Raw genomic sequence first — 17,827 nt, forward strand, 5'->3', positions numbered from 1 at the left:
CATTCGTACCACACGGGTTGCCTTCAGGGAATGAAGGCCACCAACTCCACGGTCACCTCTCGTCTTTCCTTTGCCTTAAATTTGTTGTATTTATAAAAATAAAAAAGCCCTCTTCAAAAGAGAAGCCTATCATCCCACTCTTAGGATTCTTCGTTTGAGAACCACGGTTCACACCTGTTGTGGGCAGTTGGGCGGAGCAGATATGGTACATTTCCCAGCCCCCCGCCAGCATGCCCTGGGTTGGCCTGTCTGTCTGGACATCTCCTTCTCAGGGACCTGTGAGTGTACAGATCTGGTCTGACCACCTGCTCCCATGTCCACCCAGCTCCTGAGTCTTGGTTTGAGATAATTTTAACCAGAACTTTGGACTCTCTTATTTTTAAAAATTCTTAATCAATGCTTTTGATCTTTTCTGGTAAGTTTCTGTTTCACCCTGACTTCATGACAAAAGGTTACAGGCTGCCCTGGCCAGTGTGGCTCAGTTGGTCGTGCACGGAAAGGTTTATTTCCTGGTCAGGTTGCTGGTTTATTTGCAAATACTTGATATTTCTCACATCGATGTTTCCCTCCTTCTCCCTCCCCATCTCCTCCTGTTCTTTCCTCTCCCTTCCTCTCTCTCTAGGATCAATAAAAACATTTTTTAAAAAGTTAGAGGCATCACCCTAGCTGGTTTGGCTCCGTGGATAGAGCTTCTGCCTGCGGACTGAAGGGTCCTAGGTTTGATTCTGGTCAAGGGCACAGGCCCAGGTTGCAGGCTTGATCCCAGTGAGGGCCGTGCAGGAGGCAGCTCATCAATGGTTCTCTCATCGATGTTTCTCTCTCTCCCTCTCCCTTCCTCTCTAAAGTCAATAAAAAAATATTTCTTAAAAAAGTTACAGGCTTCTACCTTATTTCTATATATTGCTTTGATTTTTGTAAACATGTCTCTCCCTGGGAAGCCTAAAGAAGGGGTCAGGTGCATTGATTTCTGCCTGTTGCCTGGCCTGGAAGGTTGTGAGAGGCATCGACTGGCCTCAGCCCCATGGAAGCAGAACAGGAACCCACTGAGGCCATTTAGTCGGGGAGGAGGTGTGCTCCTGCTGCTGCTCCATCTGCCTCAGCAGCACTGTCCCCACCAGCTCCCACTCCCCGAGGTCCTTCCTGCACCTCCCCATCCACCTCTCCCCACACCTCCCCATCCACCTCTCCCCGCGCCTCCCCATCTACCTCTCCCCGCCAGTCACCCCAGGAGGCCTCGGAGAGGGGGTGCGGGAGACCTCCCTTCCCAGGAACTCCGCCTGCCTCCTCCACTCACGGGAACACTTATCTGAATCTGAAATGGACTGAGACGGGGATACTTCATTTTTATATCATCATTTTCCCTCCTCCTCGGAATGACATTGTAGCTGTTCACGGAAATGAAAACAAAGCTGAATACTTCTTGGCAAACACAATAATTTCCTGGCCTGAACCACACAGTGATTTAATTGGTATGTCATTGTGTGTGTGTGTGTGTGTGTGTGTGTGTGTGTGTTTGCATGTGTGTGCTTTAATGGGAATTCCATGTGGTATCATTGGGAAATTAGGAAAAATAGTCTCGTAGATTTATTGCTTGTGGTCCAAGGGCAGACTGCTGGCTTCCCTCCGAGGAGCGGGAGACCTGAGGTGTGGGGATCATCAGTGCTGGGACAGATCCTTCCGACGGTCTGGTCTGCTGTTTTAAAACCGGTTTGGCCAACGGTAAAAACCGGAACCATCAGGGAGACGATTTCCCCTTTGAAACGCGGGAGGCTCATCCAGATAAACGTGCGGGGGACTCGGCATCGTGTCAAGCGATGGTGTTTTATTGGTGAAGCTTGAACTGGGTTTTGGAATGTCTGGAGACGTCACAGCCGTGGCCTGTTCTTCATTTGGAAAATGGGAGTTTCCGATTGTCCGGGAGTGGCTCTTGGGCAGGCAGATACGCATCCAGAGCCCAGCCCAGCCTTGTGTACGGACCGCACACCCCAGGGCCTGCAGAGAGAGCGTCGGACAGCAGTGGGAAGAGCAGCTGCTCTCTCTGTCTTCTGGGCGCTCTGTTCCTTCCCAGGCTAGGCCGGGAACAAAGGAATAGGAGCCAGCGGCGTTGTTTATTTTTTAACCCGATTCAGTGAAACCGACTGCAGGCATGACATTTGTCACCTGCGATCTGAAAAGCGATAGCCGGTCCCTCCTAATGGATTCACGTGCTTAACAGCAGAAGTCGTTTGCCTTTTATATAGCTGCTTTGTAACCCTCCCGAGCCCCAACGTCTTGAACAAAACGTTCATTACTGAGCTGTAACAAATACGACCTATAAAGGATTACGGCGGAGTCATTAATCTAGGGTTTTTATGTAAAACAGATTTTGCTCCCAGCCACCCCGCTCCGCCGTTTGGATTTTGTTTTTAATTGCCAGGGTTCCCCTCGGATCGCTACCCTGCGCCCCATGTCTTTCTGCAGACCCGCTGCTAAGCTTCCCAGCCACTGACAAGGCAGGCCTGGGGATGGGGCCCGGACGGGTTTCACGGGCCCCGAAGCCTCCCGAGATCCTGGGTGCAAGCTCGCAGGGGTGCCCCGCTCTCACCAAATTCTCAAAAGGACCCGTGTCCCCGAATAAACAGCTCGCGGAGACGATGCAGGATAGTAAATGAGAGGATCTCAGCCATGGGGACCCTGGGGTGGCCATAGTCCTGCTGACAGGGGAAAGGTGACGGGCTTGCAGGATGCCGCAGCTCTCGAGCTCACTCTCCGGTCTGACCCGTGTTCAGAAGTCTGGGGATATCCCCGGGCCTTCAGCACACACATCTTGCACGTCAGCCCATGCACACACGTGAAGGGGACCCTCGGGCTCACGGGCGCCGGGTGTTGCACAGCCTGGGACTCACGCTGTCCGAGCACCGTCACCACCTTTGTTCGTTCTCACCCTCATGCACGCCGGACAGGTGACGTGGCCTTGGGAACCGGCGGGCGGGCACTCGGTGCACGGGAAGGGCTTCTGCTGGGAGGGGGACGACTGGGACGTTCACTCGGAGACTCGATAGTTTTCTCAAGTCACTCAGGTTCCCACGAGTCTGGGAAAAGCGAGACTGCTGAGAACGGCCCCCGAGTGTGTGGTGGGCCGGAGGGGAGCTGCGGTGGGGAGCGCGGGTGGAGGGGCTTGTTCGCATGCTTGTTAACATTTGAGGGTCTTTGACAAAGGAAGTCTAATGCCTTGCCCCGGTCAGCCGGCGATTGCCCCCGGGGGCCCCGTGGTGCACAGGAAGTCAGACACTAATGATGTTAGTGGAGGGACAAAGGCGCCCGGCCCGGGAAGGGCCTAATTGCTGTGTCCGGCTCCCAGGCGGCCAGCCCGAAGCCGAGGGGGCTGGGCAGGATATGCTAAGTGTTAACACCTGGAGCTGGAGCTCTGCCTTCCTGGAGCTTTTTTTTTTTTTTTTTTTCTTTCTTTCTTCTGTGTGGCTGGGTGTGTGTGCACACACATAGATACACATGCACAAAAACGGCTGCGTCGCAGAGGGGCGTTTTGGGATGTGGTATCTAAGAGACTAGAAGGCAATGGTTCAAGCAGGTCACACTGAGCCAGGGCAGGGCTGACAGCCCGAGGCCTGAGCCTTCTCCGAGGGGCCGGGTGACGACCTCCGCGCTCTCCTGCGAACGGCCTCCCCTTGCAGATGGGCAGGTGCACAGTCGAAGGGTCGCTGTGGCTTGGGCTTGGAACAGTTGAGTCAGAACCGGTGGGAGCATGCTCTGGAGCAGGGGTCGGCAAACTCATTCGTCAACAGAGCCAAATGTCAACAGCACAACGATTGGAATGTCTTTTGGGAGCCAAGTTTTTTAAACGTCTTCTCATGCCACTTCTTCAACGTAGACTCACCCAGGCCGCGGTATTTTGTGGAAGAGCCGCACTCGAGGGGCCAAAGAGCCGCCTGTGGCTCTCGAGCCGCAGTTCGCTGGCCCTGGGGGGAAGTGAGGAGGTCTTCATCTCTGTTTTGCTCGAGCCGTGGCCGCAGGGAGGAGGGGCCCTGGCAGGACGTTGGCTGACGGGGGCTCCTACCCGCACCCACGGGAGTGAGGCTGCAGAGGTGTGCATCTGAGGTCACACCCGGGAGAGTGTGCTGGAGGGGTTGCAGCCTAGGGGAGCCCAGAGCAGTGTTTTTCAACCTTTTTTGGGCAAAGGCACACTTGTTTCATGAAAAAAATCACGAGGCACACCACCATTAGAAAATGTTAAAAAATTTAACTCTGTGCCTATATTGACTATATATAAAGTAATTCTCTTGAATAGGAATCAAATAAACACAAAGAAAGTATTTTATAATTACTTTATTATGAAGTATTAAGTAAACAAAATAGTGAAAAATTATAAAATTCTTGTCTGCACCTATGGCACACCAGGCAACATCTCGCGGCTGTGCCGCGGAACAGCGGTTGAAAAACGCTGGCCCAGAGGCACCCCCATGTCACTAAGTGGGGTCTCTGGATGCTTCGTGTTCACACGTGGCTGTGGACCAGGGGCCTGTGAAGCCCCCGATGGCCTTGGGGCGCTCTGGGAATGCCCCCACATTGTGTAAGGGACATGTCTGGGGGAGATCGGATAAGGCCTATTTCACAGGGTCCCCCTGTGGGCCCTCGGGACCCTCTCCCCTTCACAGCAGCAGGGTCAGCGGCAGTGAACAGCCCGCCAGCGGGGTGGCTGTGCCCCTGTGGGGGTGCCATCGGGCCTCATTTCCGGGCCGAGGAGCCTGCCCGGGGGTCCCTCCCGCAGCCGGGCGGTGGGGGACGCTTTGCGCACAGGTGGGTTCGCTGGGATTCCTGCAGCCAGGGAACAAGAGCGTTTCAAAAGGATCCCTGAAGCCTGTCTCCCTCTGGGAGGAAGGGCTGGGGGGAGGGGGCACAAATAACGTTTGAAAAGGGGCCTAATGTTGACTCGCTGCTTCCCACTGTTACCGTAAGGAGGCCTCTCCGTACCAGACCACCACGCGGAGAGGAATAAGGGGCTGACAGGAGGGGTCGCCTCGCTTTCCAGCACGGCCTGTGATGTTCCGATTAGCACGAAACCTAAAAGGGCGGGCTCCCCTAACTTCGAAACACGTGCGATCCACCTTGAAGGAAGCACATGTGCGGGGACCTTGCCTGGCGGGAGGAGGCTGGGTCCCCATGGCAACATCACAACCCCCCGCGTCTGCAGGCATTTGTGCTGTAACAGCAGAATTCCAGATGTGATACAGTGTTCGGAGGCTCCGTCCGGGGCCTCGGAAGCGGTATTTGAAGTCGGCACCATTCAGCGCGCCTCCTGTGTGGTCCCAAGGCCTTTATTAGTAATTTTGTTTTGATCCGGACATTTCCTCTGAGCTTAGGCATAACAAGCATGCTCACGGCTTTGCCTTCTCCTCCATTGTTAATCACTGTTTTGCCCTCTGGAGCGAAGTCTTTGTGGCTACCTTCCCGGCCGGGCTGGGCGAGGGGAGCAGGGGCTGTTCTTCTGGGAGGGAGGGCGGGTGGGGGTGTGCGGATGGCGGGCTGTTCCCTTCCCACCCGGTGTTTACGGAGCCGGCTGAGCCGCCCGAGCTGTCTGGGTGCCTGTGAGACTGCAGATGGCCGGCGGCTACCTTCAGAGCCGGCCCGCGGACATGCGGTTCTCATTTGCGTGGGGCGGGCGTGGCGTGTGCAGCGGAGGGGAAAGGCTGGCTCTCCGTCCAGAGGCCTGCTTTATGGCCGCTTTTAACGTTTGGAGAATTGGGAGAGTGGAACAATCCTGTCTATTTGCGAGGATCGGCCGCAGGAGGACGCAGGGCCCAGATCCCTAACAGACTAATTGGACAAAGCGCTGGCTTTTGGCTCCGTGAAAACCAAGGAGGCTGCCGAGCTTTGTTTTGTTTTTAAACACAGGGAAAAAGTCAGCCTGTGTGCGTGTGTGTGTGTGTGTGTGCGCGCGCGCTCTTTAACTTCATGTGCATGTTCCCATGGCAAAGCAATACAAAAATCATAAAGCCGGGAGCAGGGAAGGGCGTTTTCAAATGTATTAAATCCCACTTAGGCCAACACCCTTTAGAAAAGTTGCTGTCCTATTGTAATAGCCAAATGCATCAAATATGGTATGCCTTACACTTAATACAATGCTGTATGTCCATCAGGTCTCAACTGAAAAATGAGAGAGAGCAACGTTGCTCTGTGAGAAACAAGTCATAAAAGCTTGAACACATTCTTAGCGTGCGTGAAGGGACTTCCTGTGGGGGTGGGGGTGAGGGTGGAGGTAGGGGTGGGGGTGGGCTGGGGCAGGGTGGGCTGGGGGAGGGTGGGGATAGAGGTGGAGGTAGAGGTGGGAATGGGGGTGGGGGTGGGGGTAGAGGTGGGGGTGAGGGTGGGGGTGGGGGTGGGCTGGGGGTGAGGGTGGGGGTGGGGGTGGGCTGGGGGAGGGTAGGGATAGAGGTGGAGGTAGAGGTGGGAATGGGGGTGGGGGTAGAGGTGGGGGTGGGGGTGGGGTGGGGGTAGGGGTGGGGGTGAGGGTGGGGGTGGGGGTGGGCTGGGGCAGGGTGGGCTGGGAAAGATGCTCAGCTGAAGGCTGGGGCTCTCCTCTCCGCTTGATAAGCAGGACACATGGTAACTTGGCATCGGCTGGCTCCGTGTTGGAGCTCAGAAACAATTGTCCCTTCAGCTTTCCTTGGGGGAGCGTGAAATTAGGAACATGTGTGTGCTGATTAGCAGCATGTCAGAGATGAATCATGATTACGGCTTTGGTCTGGTGCACAGGCGATGCTGCGGAGCAGCGATTTCCTACCTCCTTGAGCAAATCTCTCTAATTAGCTTAAGATCTCTGGGTCTTTCGGGGCCGACGTGGTAATTGCTGGTGGGAACCCACCGGCACTCCCCTCGGAGCTTGTGTGTTCCCCACTAGACACCCAAGACACTCCCCCCCCCCATCCAGACAGCTGGCTGGCACCCTCCTGTCTGAAGCTGGTTGCATCGAGATGGGGAGTGAGAGAGAACAGCTCCCCGGAATGTGGAGCGAAATATCTTGAATAGATCCAGGCGCAAGCTGGCTCTGTGATTTATTTTCCTTGTGTTTTGGGTTTGCCAGCATTCTCCTCGGCTTACATCACCTGGGGCTTCTCTGCCTTTGCCGACTTTTTTTTTTTTTTTTTTTAAGTTGAAGGTTTGAACCGAAGTAAGTGGGGTCTGTCTTCGTTTAGGAAGCCCTCCGAACCTGCGTGGAACACGTTGACCCCGTGGTCTGCTGCTTGCCCTCACCCTGCCCACCGGTCGGAGGCAGGAGGCGCCCGGCCCGCTGTTCCCTCTCAGCCTCACAGAGCCGTCTGTCTTTGTCATCCCGTTGACACGCTGGAAACCCCCTAGACGGAGACACGGGTTACGGAAAATAGAGAATCGGCCTTCGTTTTAACGAGTTCCTTTGCGCACCTGCAAAAAGCCCACCCTCTTCAGCTCTTCCTAATGTCTTTGTACACATTTCCCCCCGAAGTCAGCTCCCTCAAACAGGACCAGCTCTCTGGAGGCTCCTTCATTGGCTTGAGAGCAGTCTTGTGTGTAAGCCTCACTGTTGGGCCTGCCTTCCATCTGAATAGGCCTCTTTCCCCCTCCTTCCCCCCCCCCCCCCCCCATACACACACACTCAGCACCATCCTTTTCAAAATGCACCTTGTCCAAAATGGCAGTGCAGCTGTTGTGGAGCCGGGCGGGTGACGAGCTCTGGGGAGCTGGGTCTTCAGGGCCCAGGATCTGCAGGGCCCCTCAGGAAATGGGCTGCCTGTGCCCCTGGGGGCACTGCTGGCTGCTCCGTGGCCCCCCGCCCACCCGCGGCTGTCTGTGTCCAGGTCTTTGCTTCTGCCATCTGGGTGGAGCATGGTGTAGGTTTTTGCCTTTTGAGTTTTATCCCTTTAGAGCACTTATTCTCCCCCCTTCTCCTTCCTGGGGAAAAGATGTTTTCTCCATCATGTTCCCGCTCCCGCAGTGCTCGCAGCAGAGCTCCAGGCACCCGGGGCCGGCTGCTCTGCTCCCACCGGAGCAAATTAGAAACGGCCGCGAGTGTGGCGAACGGGGTGGCTAATGAGCTGAGGCCGTGACACCCCGCGGCCATGGCGCTGGCATTTATGGCTCTTCAGTAACAGGCAACAAACAAGTATTAGTAATTGTCAGCTTATTAAATATCAAAACGGGTGTAGTAGCTGAAAGCTTGGAATGGTTTCCTGAAGAATGACTTCCAAAGCTGCGGACCAGCTTTATACGTTGCCTTATCTGTGCTTTCCGTGTGGGCCTTGGTTCTAAGTCCATAAATCACCCTGTCACACCAAGCCTGCTACTCCTGGGTTCTCTGTGTGCATGGTCCGGCTCGATCAAGCATTCATGAATTCAGACAGAAAACTATTTACTGAGGGCTGGCTGTGTGCCAGGCCGGGGACTGTCGGACAGGCACTGGTGGGGGCACAGAGAGCTGTTCTGGTCACTTTGCCTTTTGCGTTTCGTCTCTCCTAATCTGGTCCAACCCGATCCGGTCCAATGTCTCAGAGATGGAGTCCCTGGGCTGGAGTCCCCAGTTCCCACCAAGACCGTTAGCAGAGCCCATTGATTGGCCCGGTGATCCGTGCTTTCTGCCACCTGCTCGTCTCCCTCACTTCCCACAATCCCACCAAGGTCTGGAGGCCGGAGACAGGTCCCACCTGAAGATCCTGTGAGCATCCGCTCCCCCCGCTGCCTCGCGTATCCCCTGGTAAGGGATGCTTCCACGATGTTTACTGGGGCAGGAATCTTTGCCAGAATGAAGACATAACCGTTTCAAGATGTGTCCGATGCTGTGCAGAGCACTGGGCGTGTGTCCTCACTCACAGCCCCCACCCCAGCCCTTCCAGGCAGTGTCAGTCCAACACTTCATAGCTCAGGGGAGGGGCCCCAGGAAGGGTTAGCGCCTTGCCCAAGGTCACACAGCTGCAGAATGGCACCGATGCGAACACACATCTGGGCCACCCCCAGAGCCCATAATGTTAACCGCTCTCCTGCCTCAGGCAGGCCCCCGGCCCCCGAAGCCTGTGTCTAGGACGGCAACGCCTCGGGCTGCAGCTCTGAGGGACGGTGCTCCGAGTCTGCTCAGCCCGGTGGGGGAGGGTGCAGGGACAAGCGGCGGGTTTGCTTGTGGGCGTGTGCGGGAGGCGGCGAGTGACTGCTCATGGCGTGTGTGACATTGAAATCCATTTCGTTCATACTGCAGCTGAGATTACGTGTGTGTGTGTGTGTGTGTGTGTGTGTGTGTGTGTGAGCGTTGACTTGCTGCTATGGTACATGACCACAATTCAGTGGCTCACCCTGCACACATGCATCCCCTTCAAGGTTTTGAAGTCAGGATTCCAGAATGAGCATCGCGGGGCTGACATCCTGGTGCTGCGGGGCTGGCTGCTTCTGGAGGCTCCGGGACAGTGGTCGGCAAACTCATCAGTCAGCAGAGCCAAATATCAGCAGTACGACGACGATTGAGATTTCTTTTGTGAGCCACATTTTTAAACTTAAACGTCTTCTAATGCCACTTCTTCAAAATAAGACTCCCCCAGGCCATGGTGTTTTGTGGAAGAGCCACACTCGAGGGGCCAAAGAGCTGCAAGTGGCTCGAGAGCCGCAGTTTGCCGATCACGGCTCTGGGAGAATCCGCTGCTGGCTTTTCCCAGTGCACCGGAGTTTGGGAGTTCGCCCGCATTCCTTGGCTTGTTAGCCCCTACTCCTCTTCCCCCTTCGCAGCCAGTAGCATAGCATCCTTAGGGCAGTGTCTGTCCCTCTGTCTGCCTCCTGCTTCCGTGACCACACCTCCTTCTGACTCTGACCGTCCTGTCTCCCTTTTATGGGGACCCTCGCGATTACCTGAGCCCGCCTGGATAATACAGAATAGTCTCCTCAACCCAGGATCCTCAAAATTAGTGACACAGTTCTTTTCCCTGCGTAAAGTAACACAGGCTCAGTGTGGGATTTCAATGTGGGCATGTTAGGGGTGCTGTTATCCTGAGTCCCTCAAAGGGCGAAGAAAGCAGCCTGGCTCTCTGGGCTGGCCAGGCACACCATTTCTCAGGCCGCTGAGGGCTCTGGAGCAGGGCCAGCGGGTTTTGGGTGTGAGCTGAGGACAGCGCGGTGGCATCGTCTGATGCACATCCTGAGAAGCCAGGCCCTCCGTGAGGTCTGGGCAGGAAAGGCCTTCACAGCACACGCAAGCGCTGGCACCTGCGATGGTGTCCTTGCTCCAAACTCCATGGCCCGGCTCGGATGGCCCCAGGGTCTCTGGGTCTCTGGTTTTCTGTGGAGTTAGAGGGACCATTTTATATCTCCGTCAGCAGTGATACTCCTGTGCTCACATCAGGTGAGGGTGCAGGCTGGCTGATGATCAGGAACACAGTGTGGTAGCGGCTGGGCTGAGCTGGGAAGCCCACGGGGGAGCAGGATTTGGGGGGGTAGGAAGGGCATTCTGGGAATAGGGAAGAGCCCAAGAACATGCTGAGCTGCAGCGGGGTCTGGAAGAAGAGAGAGGAGAGCAACCCGTCAGGGATGGCTTAGGAGGCACAGGAAGCCCGTGGCGGGCCTGGAGCAGAGGGAGGAGGGCAGGTTTGCACAGGAGGAGAGCACCCTGCTGGCCAGAGTCCCCTGAGGTCAGGACCCAAGTCTAGTTTAGGGCCAAGTGCCCAGCCCATCATGGCCAAGGTGGAGAGCTCAGTGGGTGGTGAGTGGGTGCCACATGCAGCCGGTTCATGAGGAACAGTCAGCCATTGTCACAAAGACCTCCTTTGGCGGCATTTAGGTTCCGATTGAAGGATACAGCACCTCTCCCTGGGGCTCCTTCCCACCATGCATTGCTCATTGCCACTGCCTAATAATGACCTGTAAAACCATGTTGCAATAGAAGTACAGGGAAGAGACAAGGAAAAAATGAGAAGGTGACAGAGGCCTACAAGGACGGGGATTGGTCACTAGAATCCTATGTGCTGTGAACAGGTGCGTTCGTTCCCCTTTCGAAAAGTGCTTTCTCTGCGTGGCTTCACAAGGTCCTCCTTACCCTCCTTCTGGGGAGGTCCCGCAAACTATCCTTTAAAAAAAAAAAAGTATTGGTTTTTAAAGAGAGAGGAAGGGAGAGGGATAGAGAGATAGAAACATCGATGGAAGATAAACATCATCTATCAGCTTCCTCCGGCAGGCCCCCTGCTGGGGATCGAGCCCACAATCCAGGCATGTGCCCCAACTGGGAATCCACTGGGAACCGAACCATGATTTCTTGGTTTCTGGACTAATGCTCAACCGCTGAGCCACACCGGCCGTGCCACGCAAACTGCCTTTGTAAAAACCAGTGGAGGAGGCGGGGCCCACCGGGGTTTGCCTGTGGTGTCAGAGGGAGGATGAAGGACCGAGGAGGTTACTGTGGGCCCCAGTTTGTGTTTTTGTTTCCCTCCCGTGACGCTGCCTTTTTCTCTCAATTCTAGCTCCGTTACCCTCCCCTCTGCTACGCTCCCGGTCATGGCTGCGCTGCCCGGGCATTTCGCACACTGCATGCTTCTTTATGGCTCTCCCCCCCCCTCACCCTGCCACACGTATCTTGTATGCCATCGACACGGAGTTCTTGGAAGGCCGGGTATTGAGGCTTGCCTGTGTGCCCTGCCTGTGACCCATGTACCCAGTCTCTCTTCTCTGGAAGAGTGAGCTATTCGCCCCCGAGGCAGGGACCCTGGCTGCTTTGCTCACCCCTGTCCCCAGCATCCTGTCCGGCTCCTAACAGATGCCGAGTGAGGCATGTCGGGGGTGGAAGGGGGGAGAAGCCCGCGGCTGAGTTCTCGGGCATTACCGACGGGCTGTGGGGTGGCTTTGTCTCCTGACCTCCTGCAGGCGCTGTTGCTCTGGTCCTGGCCACCTGGGTGGAGGGCGGGGGTGTCCTCTTGTTGCACACACTGGCCTCATCGCTAAGCAGTGATGGCAGAGTTTGGGCTTTTCATAAGGTGGCCACATTTTCCAAAGTGTTCTCCGTGAGAAATTCTGGAATCCTGTGCTGGTGGGGGGAGGGAGGATGGGAAGGGAAAGCTGGAGAAGGAGGGGGACAGGGAGAAGGGGAGCCCCAGGAGGCGTACAGTGGGCCAGTACATCATGTTGATTTAGACTTTCTGTGACTGCGCACTCCTCATTTTAATGAGAACGGCGTGTGTGTGTGTGTGTGTGTGTGTGTGTGTCCCTCTGTCCCCCTCTGCACAGCTGTGCTTTCCCAGGGTCCCGTCTGTCTGAGCTCAGGGGTACGGTTTCAGCAGGCGTGCCTGGCTTCGGGGGCGCCGTGTGAGCACCCGGGAGCATGTGCCGGTGCCGGGCTGTGGCCGGAGACCCCGGCTCCCAGAAGCGCTCTGCACTGGGTGCCTCGCCGTAACCATTGCCCGTTAAGTGCCGGGCCGCCAGCATATGGTTTCCCCACGGCCCTCTGATGGCGTGGAAACTTCAGCGGTGTGGCTGGAATATTTCCCCATCACTTAGCACCCCAGAATTAGCATGTTTGGGGGAATTCTGTAGCGTATGCCGAGGGGCACGTTTGCAGGTCGTTACAGAGACGGTTAGGCCGGAGCCCCTCGTTCCCAGGGTGGGTGAGCGGTGGGTGAGGAGGAGGCGGGCGCGGGAGGATCCCGGGTGCCCTCTCATTAAAGCGGGAAGCCTGGCGGAGTTGTTATCCCTGCTGCTGAGCACGCAGATGGCTGACGGCCACATCGCCAAGCTTTGGAGTTAGACCTTTTAACGTCTTTTTTTTTCTTTCTTTTTTTCTTTTATAACCCACCCTATATATTCCAAGCGAAGGTACGGATGCAGAGAAGAATTTTCTCATTAAAAGTAACAGCTTGTTCCCACACTCTTTCCTGGTCTTGGAACGAGAGACCCGTTTCCTTAGACTGGAGGAATGGCCTATCTGTCGTGGCTTAACAGAGCTCTTGGACGGGTGTCTGCTCGGTGACTTTATAACCGATCCGGGCTTCAGAACCACCTGGGAGGGCTCCAGCTGGCAACTCACGCTCTCCCCCAGCTTCACTGTTAATGAGTTATTGTTTGAGCCCCAAACAGAGAACAGCCTGCCCCTGTTGTCTTAGGGAAGTGAGTGCTCACGGTCCCTCTCCAGGGCCCACGGTTCGGGTCCCCTGATCTGGAGGGAGCCGGGCGGCCAGCGGGGCCCGGAGCTGGGAAAGCGTGGAGCCGGGCATGTGCCTGGGTCTCCTGTGTGCGGTTTGACTCCGCGGGGATCGGTGCCGGAAGAGCAAATTGTCTTCCCTCCTCATCGTGTTTTCTTGTTTTCCCGCAGGGAGTGGGGCCGGCTAGCAGAAACAGCGGGCTGCACAACATCACCTTCAGATATGACAGTAAGTAACTGGCGTGACCTCCGAAGAATGGAGCCCTGTGAGGGAGCCAGGGCTTACACGGTCGCACTTAGTCAAGGACCCTGCAGGGCCCGGGGTGAAGGGATCTTCGGAACCCACTCAGGTTCTGTCAGCAGAGCTAAAGCAGCTCAGTCTCAGCTAAGCCCCTCAGGAATTTGGGACAGCTCAAGCCGTCTCCGTGGTGTTTGGAGAAACAGTGTACAGAGGCCCCCCCGATTGCCTGAGGATGTGGCCGTGGCCGGAGAACAGATGCAGCTGTCTGCAGGGCCACCCAGCGCAGGGGCTGTGGCCCGGGCGGCCCTGTCCCCTCGGTCCAGCCGCCGTGGCCTTGAGGAATTCCCCCGAGGAGAGCCAGAAGTGATTTCCAGGAAGAGCGAGCGGGAGATTTGGATGTTTTTGTGAACATTTTTTAACACTGGCATTTATTTAAAAGTTCTCAGAGACACAGAGTGGGCCAAGGGAGCCGCCTGTTCCAGATTGGCACTCGGGCCTTCGGCTGGCTGCCGTCTCTGATTCAGGCCTGGGTTCCAACCCCGGTTCCCCGAGGATCGCATTGGGTGATTGGACTTCTCCAAGCCTCAGTTTTCTCACTGTCAAACAAAGATCAAATTTTTATTATTTTATTATTTTTAAAAAATTTATCTTACTGAATTTTTTACAGAGAGGGAGAAGGATAGAGAGTCAGAAACATCGATGAGAGAGAAACATCGATCAGCTGCCTCCTGCGCACCCCCTACTGGGGATGTGCCCGAAACCAAGGTACATGCCCTTGACCGGAATAGAACCTGGGACCTTTCAGTCCATAGGCCGACACCCTATCCACTGAGCCAAACCGGCTAGGGCAAAGATTAAATTAAAAAAAAAATTTCTTCCTTAGTGTAATTTTTTTGCATATGAGTGTAGTAGTGTAATGCATGTAAAGTACAAAAGTAAGCAAACCAACCTAAGGTGTTCCTCAGCATCATTTGAGGCTTACACAAAGCGACCGCTCACCGGTAGCCGGCCTGCACTCAGTGATTGACATCTGTCAATATTAGAAGTTATTCCAACTGGAGTCGGCACACAAGCACCTCTCTGGCCCCTTCTCTCACGGCTACGTGGCCTTTTCTGGCTGACGTGTTTCCTGAGGGCAAGGCGGGGCGCTCTTTCTGATTGAGCATGCATAGCCTCTTCCTGGGCTTTCACGCCCACGAAGGTAATTACATACAGTTGTGAGCACGTTAGCCTTCGGAGCCATCATTTACAAGCAAAAATGACAAGAAGGAGCTTGACTGGTATTCAGGGACCCCTGCCCTTGGACTCACCTCTGGGGGGAGGGTTAGGAGAGTCCATGGAAGGAGGAAGGAGGCAGGAGGTCACACGGGGCCTCTGGAGTGATCACAGCTAGAGCAGGGCCTCCCTGGGGGTGTACAGTCTAACGGTTTTGAGATACACGTATGTATGTCGAACGCATGCCCGAAACAAGGGACTTCCAGACAAAACAGTCATTTCATGTTAGCAGTGTGTGCGCGCTCTCAGTGCATGTTGTGATACTCATGAAGGATTTGCAAGTCCCTGATACTTAATTCAGCTAAGTAAAGACATGTGTAAGGGATCTTTCTTTGAGTTAGAAAGTTAATTTCTAGTCTATGTTCTTGGTCCTGGCAGATCTTGTGTTACATTCAAAAGTTCAGGATTTTCCGGTCAGCTGCAAACAAGTATGTGCATCTCTGATTTAATAGGGGGATTTGTGAAAGAGGATCTGTACCTGTGGAACTTAAATGTATCTTATTGTTTTCTTCATGAGACTAGATAGTTGGCCCGTGTGCCAGTGGGTATCTCTTATTTTCTTTCTAAGTTTGCAGCATTTAATTAGAATTTAATTCACAACTGGAATTGACTCCTAAGACATCTAAAGTTCAGTTGCATTTTGGCAAAATGTCATTTGGGCATACTTTTTATTTTTTTTTTGGTAACCAAAATCCAAAACATTAGAGTTGAGTTGCTAATAATTGGATCCAGGCTGTGTAAAGTACATTTATTGTTTTCCATTGAGAAATAGGTTTCTCTCGTTCATAAGGAAGTTCCTGTTATGGCTTAGTTGACTGGTTGCTAGTTCTGTTTGAAATAGCTAAAAGCCAATTACCAAGTTTTCACTAAAAGTATTAAACTACAAAATCTTATTTTTCTATTCTTTTGCCGTTTGATATTATAAAGAAAGAAAACACCTTGCCATGAAATCATAACCAAATTTCACAGGTCTCCTTGCCTCCTTTTGCATTGCATTTCTAATTTCTTCTTCAGGCTCTGAGTGGGGGAAATGCTTGAGTAGGTTGTAATACAGTTTTCTGAATTCTTAGACTTTTTTGTCTTAAGAATTAAGACAAAATAAATTCTTAGACTTTTTATTTGCATAATTGCATGTACAGAAAGCAGGAGAGTGCTCATGTTGGCATTAGGGTTGAACCAAGGAAACAACCGTGATTTTCTCTTGTTCACGTGTCTTTTCCTAAAGCAGTTGGAGTCAAAGGTTTCTCTTTGGGTATTGACTTCAATAAGAGAAAAGGTTTGAGCTTTGCAGGTGGGAGGGGACCGTGCTGTTTTTTAATACTGGGCAGCGGGGCTCAGCTGGGATTTTTGCAGGCTGAATACTACTGACTCAGAACTCATTCGAATCATCAGCTCTGTGTTGAGGATGGAATGACAAGAGTCCGGCATGAGCATCCAAGGCTGCTTTCTGTCCTGACCCTGGGCTGGTCAGCAGTGAATCCTGTGCCACCCAGCTGCCCTCTCTCGATGCAGCTTCCTCACTTGTGTAATGAGGATATTGCACCAGATGTTAACTCACCCCCCCTCCCCGCCCCTCGTTCTAAAATTCTCTCCTGCACCCAGAGGACACATGTTGAATGCTCTGAGAGTGCATTTTCATCAGAAGTAGAATTCAGTTTTTTGGATTATTAGCATCTTTTCAGAAGACGTAACACTGCAGTGTAGGAGGGCTGTTTTGAAGCAGGTGGGAGAACACTTGATGGTTCAGGCAAGAAAGGAGGATGAAAAACCGTGCGGAGGGTGGAGCTGCAAAACGGAGCTCCGTGGGTTAGTGAGTGTGTTGTCCTTCAATAAGAACATTTTAAAAGGAGGAGGATGACGTGCACGTTCAGAGCTTAGGAGGCTGCCCATTACTTCTTTATTTTTTTAAATATATTTTATTGGTTCCAGAGAGGAAGGGAGAGGGAGAGAGGGATAGAAACATCATTGATGAGAGAGAATCACTGATGGGCTGCCTCTTGCACGCCCCCTACTGGGGATCAAGCCCGAAACCCAGGCACGTGCCCTTGGCTGGAATTGAACCTGGGACCCCTCAGTCTGCAGACTGATGCTCTATCCATTGAGCCAAACCATTTAGGGCCTGTCCATTACTTCTGGGACGTTCGTGTTTTTCTAATATTGTCTCTTAATCTTTAAATAACCAGTGGACATTTTTAGTCCTGAACATGGCAGCTGTGCGGTCCAGTTTTGGGGGGAGAGGGGTGGCGAGAGGGTGGGAGTGCAGCAGACTCGGCGGGCTTCTCAGAAAACACCCGTGGAGGCTCCGCAGCGAGGAAAACAGCCGGACCTGGGAGGGGGGCGCGGGTGGCTGGGATTGAAGACCTGCGGCTGCAGATGCTGAGGATGGTTTTCAAGCTTCACCATCGAGAAGGAAACGGAGACGGAGCAGCACAAGACTAGGACTCGGTGGCGCGGGGATGGCGGGGGCTCCCTGGAGGAGTGGCCGGAGGGCCCGTGGCCGTGCTCGGAAACCCCGCCCGCCGCCTGGCCGGAGCTGCCGGCGCGTTTAGGATCTCGCAGACTCTGACGGCGTCTTTAGTAAAACCGGGTGGCGCAGCTGCTCCCGCGGTCGTGGTGGCATTGGCAGGTGGCAGTGAGCGATGGCCCCGGACAAAATCAGGGGGTCGGGTCTTTTTCAGCCGTGTGGCCTCTGGGCCCGGCGGGTGCTGTGGGCGCCTGGTGAGTGGGAACACACGCTTGGCCCTCGCCGATGCCAGCTAACACGGGGAGGCGCTTTGCCAATCACCAAGTCAGTATCTTTTGCAGCTCCTCGTGGATGACGTCTTCCCTCTCCCATGGAGTCACATCCTCATTTTATTTCCTCTTCCCCCCCAGATACCTTGCCCTCAAGCTTGCTTCTGAAAACAGGCAAACCCAGATTACTCAACCATTGTTGTGTCTCAAATGACTCTCTAATGCTGAAAACTGAACGAATGTAAACAATTATTGATTCGGGTAAAATTTCATAGTAGTAAAAAAAAGTCGATGCCACACACACACACACACACAAACTCTAGCCCATCAAGGATACTGCTAATCTTTGTCCTGGGATCTAATTGAGGGGGTGGTGGGGGTGGGGTTGGTGCTACAAATAAGTCTCACTGCAGCATCTTTTGCTTTTCCAAACAGTCCACCTTCGATCT

At 54.0% G+C, this 17,827-nt stretch overlaps 1 protein-coding gene across 2 annotated transcripts in view; it reads left to right on the forward strand.

Annotated features, from left to right (window-relative positions):
- The window catches only part of IL17RD (interleukin 17 receptor D), a 63,079-nt gene that overhangs the window by 28,398 nt on the left and 16,854 nt on the right, over nucleotides 1-17,827 (forward strand). For both annotated transcript variants that reach the window (XM_036430788.2, XM_036430787.2), the window contains exon 2: nucleotides 13,301-13,358. In XM_036430788.2, the coding sequence (XP_036286681.1) occupies nucleotides 13,301-13,358 (58 nt within the window). The remainder of the gene's footprint in view (nucleotides 1-13,300; nucleotides 13,359-17,827) is intronic.

This window comes from Pipistrellus kuhlii, unplaced genomic scaffold (assembly GCF_014108245.1).
Source record: "Pipistrellus kuhlii isolate mPipKuh1 unplaced genomic scaffold, mPipKuh1.p scaffold_m20_p_11, whole genome shotgun sequence".
NCBI lineage: Eukaryota > Metazoa > Chordata > Mammalia > Chiroptera > Vespertilionidae > Pipistrellus > Pipistrellus kuhlii.